Source organism: Penaeus japonicus, unplaced genomic scaffold (assembly GCF_977035675.1).
Source record: "Penaeus japonicus unplaced genomic scaffold, GWHDUDI00000001_assembly GWHDUDI00000027, whole genome shotgun sequence".
Taxonomy (NCBI): domain Eukaryota; kingdom Metazoa; phylum Arthropoda; class Malacostraca; order Decapoda; family Penaeidae; genus Penaeus; species Penaeus japonicus.
In genome coordinates this window covers 12628946-12636445 of record NW_028234429.1, presented here as the reverse complement: position 1 = coordinate 12636445, position 7500 = coordinate 12628946, and the positions used below count along the sequence as shown (strand labels likewise).

The window sequence follows — 7500 nt, the reverse complement described above, 5'->3', positions numbered from 1 at the left end:
ACGTGTTCCGTGTTATTAGATCTTCTGATAATCTGAATAATACGAAACGCGTCAATAATATCTCTTGCGTTGTGACAATTATTCAATCGCATTTATACCCTTTTCTACATTTGTCATAATGAATTCTGCGCAATATCAATTATGACTGTAATAATAATAACAATTATTAAAGGGATGATAAGATGAATAAATAAAGTCAAAATAAACATGGGAGGGCCTTAAAATTATGACGTAACCTGTCAAATATTTGGACCATTTTTGTATATGCAAATTCGACCCCAAAAGACCTGCAAAAGAAAGCCTTGTACTTATATTTCTCTTGTGTTTGGCGCATGAATCGTGTGTGTGTGTGTGTGTGTGTTTGTGTGTGTGTGTGTGTTTGTGTGTGTGTGTGTGTGTGCGTGTGCGTGTGTGTGTGCGTGTGCGTGTGCGTCTGCGTGCGTGTGTGTGTGTGCCACTCCATCAAAATGTATATGTAATCACGCTTCACCACATGCCAGTATTTACTCAATGCCTGTGAACATAAGGACAAAACTTCAAACTGAAACCAACTGATAGAAAGAAAAGAAAGAAAAAGGAAATAGAAAAAAAAACAATCCATTTCTCACGGTCTTATACAACAGGTAGTTGAAGCAGTAGTAGGCCTGGAAGTCGCAGCTGGAGGTGAGGGAGCTGATGAAGAGCTGGGCGGAGCGACTGTGGCTGCAAGTCACGGAAACCTTTTGCTGCAGTGTAAGACCTGAGGGAAAATATGCGAGTGGGTTTATTTTCACTAAATAAGACGGCATTTTTGATATATATATACATATGTATATACATATGTATATACAGTATATGTATATATATATATATATACATATGTATATATATACATATATATATACATATGCATATAAATATATATATATATATACATATGTATATATATACATATATATATACATATGTATAAATATGTGTGTATGTGTGTGTGTGTGTGGTTGCGGAAACGTTTGAAATCCAATTTTTTTTATTTTTTTCAATTCCTTGTATCAATTCCTTGTATCAAAATAGCTTACAAATATGATGGTAAAAAATCTAAAGAAATAATCGAGAAAACTCTTAAAAAAAAAAATCTAATCAAAATACGGAATTATCAAAAGTTGAATACAAAGCATGCATAAACACCCAAAGTACAAACATATCAAACAAATGACTTTTAAACCGAAGGCCAATCAAACACTCCAGTGCAACCTCCTCCACACGACCGAAATGCCTCGCCCTTACCATTATTGACGTCGATGCCCTGATGCAACAAGTCGAAGGAGGCCCTGACGGGGACGTTGCAACCTGGCTGCTGCCGCCCGCCGTTCGGGTAGAAGTCCAGGTGCCCGCACGGCTGCTTCATGCCCAGGCCTGGTGGGGAAACGGTGTCACTCATGTACTTTTAGATTTTCATTAATTCACTAGTATATATATGTGTATATATGTGTATGTATATATATATATATATATATATATATATATATATATATATGTGTATATATGTGTATGTATATATATATATATATATATATATATATATATATTAATGCGGAATTGCATTTTATTTCGTAATATATGGCTAAATACCATATATGTAATATATTTAAAATTCACAAGTAAAATTTGTGTAATCTTATCCTTTTTCTTGTGTGTAAAAGATACGGTCGGAACATTTTTGGGATTTCACCCAGAAATGAACTTATTCGAAGGACAATAATTAAGTAAAAGAAACACAAAACCTCTCAATATGACTAACTGGCAACTCACAGCACTTCGTCCTATACGTAAATAGAAAACTTTCTTCACTTGTTTCGCACACTTTGCATACCCTACATTATCATCATCTATATCTACAACTAAAAATGTCTATTTTCATGTGTCTTCCATGCATATATACACATACAGATATATAGATAGAGATAGAAAAAAATAAAAATAAAGATGTATGTCCAACCGAGCAAAATGAGCGGATCGCTGTCGGTGTGGATGACGTCAACGAACAAGGCGTCCGTAGGATCCAGACGCACTTTCGGGGGAAGGTTCTCGAAGTAAGGTCCTGCAGGATCTAGGCCCGTGATCCTTGCTAGTCCGACAACCCTTTCGCCGGCATATCCTGGGAACGTGAGAGGTTTTATACAGACTTTTTTTTAGAGTGTGTGTGTATGCTTGTGGTATATGTGATTACTTTACCTCCTTTAAGAGATTCTTAGACAGATGGTTAGAAATTCCCAACAAATAGTTATTGATTATTTCTTGTATGATGATTACAATATTTAGATTTAGATAACAGCCAGTTAATGTGCTCGAACAAAGGTCGGGCAAAGTATAGATAAACTTAAAGTATATGTGAATATACGGTAATCAATTACAAAAAAAAAATAGTTGTTATAGATGAGCATTGAACAAGTAAAGCTACAATAATTACGTTCAGTAACGACAAAGCAACATGTATAAACTTCAAGAAATAAATAACGGTCACGAAAATCACACACCACACAAGAAAAAAAAGAAAAAAAAAGAAATATCCACAACATATAAACCCATAACTCCTAAAACATTCACCAGTACAAAACACAGCATGCAAACCTGCAACATGGGCCCCTAGAGAATGACCAATCACATGGACGTCTCGCGGATGGTGATTCAGGTGTTTCTCAAGCCAGTTAATCAAATAAGCAATTTCTAAACCGGCGACTCTCGCGTTAACGGCTGCTTGGTCGTACATAGCTCTCGAACCGCCGCCCCAGTCCACCGTCACCACGTTGTAGTCCCCGTAGAGTAAGAGTGCTGCGGCGAGGTCCTGTCCAAGGCAGAGGAGGATGAGTTACGTAGGTGGTCTTTGGGGAGGTGTTCGAGAGGGCGTGAGTGTTGATTGGTCAAGACGGGTAATTCGTCTGTTTGTTGACCTACCTGTTAAGCTGTCTGCCTGTTTGTCCGTTTATCTATCTGTCTGATTATAATATTTATCAACCCAGCTTTTTACCACCATGCCACCTGTAGTAACCCCTCCCCCCCTCAAATCTAACCAGTTGAAATGTTATTAAGGTACAAGAATCCGCATGCAAATAAACGCATCCATTACATAATAATGTATACTTTCTTTAAAAAGTATGAACTTTAATATCAAAACCATTCTCAGTATGTGGTGTCTAATCTAATCTAACGTTACTTGAGCTATTCAAATCTGATATGTTCTAACTTAAGCTTACCTAACTTACCTAACTTAATCTATCCTATCGTAACCTAACCCAATCTATCATAACCCATTAAAAGTTATTACAATCTTATCTAATTAAATGTGACTTAACGTACCCTAACATTACCCTCTTTACACCATTCTAATCTAGTATAACCTAACTTATCCCAACCTAACCAAACTTGATTTATAATCTAATCTCATCTAATACTATTTAAAGCTATTTCAATCTAGTTTATCTAGTTTACCCTAGCCTATCCTAACCTTGTGTAATTAGCGCACCATGCCAATTATTAATCAGTATCATAGTGATATTATACCTTTCGAAGAATCATGTAATACCATGATGATAGAACACATAGAACATCTGAAGATGCTCTACATCTTAAGATGTGGCCCATTGTTGAAGGGTTAGGGCATTCTGATCTAATCTAATCTGACCTAACTTATTCCAATTTAATCTATTTTTTTTATCTAATCTAAGATAATCTAGCATAACCAGAACATTTTAAAATTAACTTGAGCCATCTTTGTCTAATAAAACTTAGTCTAGCAGAAACTATTGTAGTCTAATCTATCTTAACCAAACCTAACTTATTATAACCTAACCAGACTTTACCTATTCTAATTCAGTCTAATCTAATCTACTAATCTACTCTAATCTAACCTAACCTAGCCTGGCCTTTCCCAATATAATTGAAGCTAATCTAATCCAATCTAATATGAACATAACATTACATAAGTATCCTAATCGAGTCTATTCTATCCTAACACAATTGAGCAATGCTAATAAAATCTAATCTGTGTGAACATAATCACTCCTAATCTAGCCTAAATTCAGATCTAATCTAATATAATCTAAGCTAACATAAAGTAACCTAATTAATCTTAACCCACTGTGGGGGGAATAGATTTGCTTTCCTGGTCTCTAGGATGAGTTTTATTTCAGAGCAAGGCAGCTTCATGCAACATACATTAACTTTCTCCACACTCATGCAGTCATTCATTGTAAAACTAGACCTATTTTTGTGTTTGTCAATATTTGTGTTTTATTGTATTGAGAGATTTATTTGTCTCATATGATAGGCTCTATCAATGCTGCAGTGACTAAAATAGTAGAGTCCATATCAGCTCATCATTTTCTTGACAGATCCAGTAATACCATTCATGTTTCTTAGACCCACCGTTACCATTTTAGGGTTAATTTAAGCTAGTTAAATCTAATCTGATCTAACCTATCTTGGCCTGATATACCTTTAGCTATTTTACTCTAATTTAACCTAGCCTAAATTGATCTACTCTAATCTAGACTACTCTAATCTAACCTGACCTATCCTAACATAACTTAATTAAAGCTATTATTATATAATCTAACTTATCCTGACCTAAGCCAACTTAATCTAACAAACTTATTTTATTCTAATCCTATTTATCTAAAGTTAACCCATTGCAAACGAGGGTAGATTTGCTTGCCCAAGCTCCAGCATTTGTTTTATTTCAGAGCAACATTTTTGTTGTGTTTTATTGTATTGAAAGACTTATTTGTGTCATTTGACAGGCTCTATCAATGCTGCAATTTACTAAAATTGTAGTAAAGGGCCCATATCAGCTCATTATTTTCTTTATACTCAATGTGATAGAATTATTGCTGTTTTAGGGGAGGATAAAAAGCAACAATTTTTTTGCATTAGTGCACTGTCATGAACGAATGCAAAACATATAACCATCCACAATGAATATACAGGAAGAGGTAGGGAAGAGGAAGGAAACTTGTTCTTATGACCGTGAGTGCCACAGTCCAAAGTATTCCTACTGGCACAGGGGCTCATTGTAGAAACTGAGCATGGTTTGAGTCACTTTCCTCTTCTCGTTCTGCCTGCAAATACTTCATCGGCAGTACTTTAGAGCAAGAGGTCGGCAACTTGCTGTGCGCCATCGCTCTATAAAGATATTGCTTACTAAAGACCTTGGGTGGGTGCCATTCAAGGCTCTCTCTCTTGCAAGTGCTAGGAGAAAGTGGTGCCATCTAGGTTTTGGATTTTTCCGGCAATGTCAATGTCATGCATGTCATGACAGCCGTCGGTAATGTATTAATCTAAGCCAATCTAATCTAACATAACATAACCTACCTTGATCTAACAAAACTGATGGTATTCTTCTAATCTAGTCTAACCTATTCTAATCTAACACAACTTAAGCCATTTCATTCCAAGCTAACCTAATATAACGTAGTTAACTTTATCCTAACATAATTTAAGCTATTCCAATCTAATCTAACCTAACTTGAGCTGTCCTAACTTAATTTAACCTAAACTAAAGTAACTCAACCTATCCTAAACTAACATGACGCAAGTTCTTATGTTTTAATCTGACTTAACCCAACCTAATCGGATTAAAATTTTAATCTAATTTAACCTAAGCTAACCTAACTTTTCCTAACCTAATTTTGGCTTTCCTTACCTAACTTAACTGTACTTAAGCTACCATATCTAATTTAATCTAACCCAATGTAATCTGATCTAACCTAACTTTAGCTATTCCAAGCTAGTTTAACTTAACCTACTCTAATTTTATCTAACCTATTACAAATTTACCATAACATATCCTACCACAACCTGTTCTAATCAAACTTAATCTAACTTAACATAGGGTATTCTAGTCTAACCAAATGTACCCTAATCTAACTTTAGCTATTGCATTCTCCTCTAACTTAACCTAACTATATCTAGTTTCATCAATTCGTATCTAACCTATCCTAAATTAACATGTTCTAAGTTATTTTAATGTAACCAAAACTAACCTAACCTATGCTTACCTAACTTAAGATTTTCTAACCTAATCTAACATAAGCTAGTTTAATCTAATCTAATCCATCCTAACCTAATTTGAGCTGTTTTAACTTAATCAAACCTAACTGAACTTCAGCTATTTTAATCTAATGTAAACTAATATATCATAAATTAAACTTTTTTCGGTAATCTAATCTAACCTATCCTAACTTAACTTGAGCTATTCTAACCTACTTCAAAACAACCTAACCTAACATAGTCTACCCTAACCCAAACAGACTATTCTAATCTCATCTAACCTAACTTACTCTAACATAAATGCATAAATTATCTCCATTTTAAGCCATTTAAGGCCTTCTGATCTTTAAGGAAATTAAAGGCACTTACGTATATCCATGTAGCCCCTTCGCCATCGACATAGCCATGAATGAGCACCTTGGTCTTCCTCGTGGGCTTGAAGGTCGTCCTCGAGATGTCCGCAATCCTCGCCGCCCTCACCATAGTCCCTTGCTGGTCCTCGCGGCTCCACACGTGATAAGTGAGGTCCAAGTCCTCGCGGGAAATAGGCGTAGGATTGGTGGGTCGAAGAGGATGGTAGAAGTCTGGGTCCGTCACGATGCATCCTAATTCGTCGTAGCAATATTCCATCTGCAGTAGGAAGCCGCCCACGCCCACGCCCATGCCCATCGCCCCGAGGACAATGAGCAGCCGCATCCTGGCAACCGCCTCCATACCGCTCCTGCGAAGGCCATCATGCATTAATATATGTAATTTTGCATGTCCAGATACGTGCTGGATGCACGAGTGATGAAGGGAAATAAATAACTGTAAAATGAATAGCTATAATGAGTCAAATTAAGAATAAGAAAAACTTTTTCACACAGAGAAACGCACTCGAATACGATGCGTGTGTTGGGTGCGTGTGCAAAACTGCTGCGTGCAGTTGCGTGTGTGTGTGTTTGTTTGCTTCTGTGTGCGTTTATATAAACACTATGCATGAACTAGCTACATACGAAGGGAGAGAGATAAGGAATGGGAGAACTGGAGAGAGAAAGAAAAAATCCGGCACCATTAGTACGCATCCATCATCGCGAGAGTTGGTTCTACATCTGCTATATATATACACATTTTGCATTGATATAGATAGATAGACAGATATTTATAGATAGATTAATATATATTGATAGATACCGCCAGATTGGTAGATAGATAGACAGATATCGCTAGATAGTAGGTAGACAGATACAGATATATAGTCGAACAGAGAGCTGGATATGTAGACCAGTTAAAACATAGCATCTCCACTCGACCGAAGAAACGATAATATAACAACTCGTAGAACCGGTTCCAAATTGCTCCAAGACTCGGTAACCATATTGTAGATACAGGACTCCTCGCCCCCCCCCCCCCCTATCTACATTTCTCCTCCCGACGTCCATTTTTCTTCTTTTCATTCCCCATTCTGTCATCCCTCCTTTTCATCCTCTCCTG

The 7500-nt window shown here is 36.4% G+C and overlaps 1 protein-coding gene across 1 annotated transcript in view; it reads right to left on the bottom strand.

Annotated features, from left to right (window-relative positions):
• LOC122260684 (pancreatic triacylglycerol lipase) overlaps positions 1 to 7500 on the bottom strand; it is a 12596-nt gene that overhangs the window by 1492 nt on the left and 3604 nt on the right. Inside the window, exons 2-6 of the mRNA XM_043028063.2 lie at positions 6397 to 6748; positions 2611 to 2824; positions 1979 to 2137; positions 1267 to 1395; positions 609 to 739 (exon numbers count right to left, since the gene is read on the bottom strand). Coding sequence (XP_042883997.2) covers positions 609 to 739; positions 1267 to 1395; positions 1979 to 2137; positions 2611 to 2824; positions 6397 to 6741 — 978 coding nt within the window. The 5' untranslated portion in view covers positions 6742 to 6748. The remainder of the gene's footprint in view (positions 1 to 608; positions 740 to 1266; positions 1396 to 1978; positions 2138 to 2610; positions 2825 to 6396; positions 6749 to 7500) is intronic.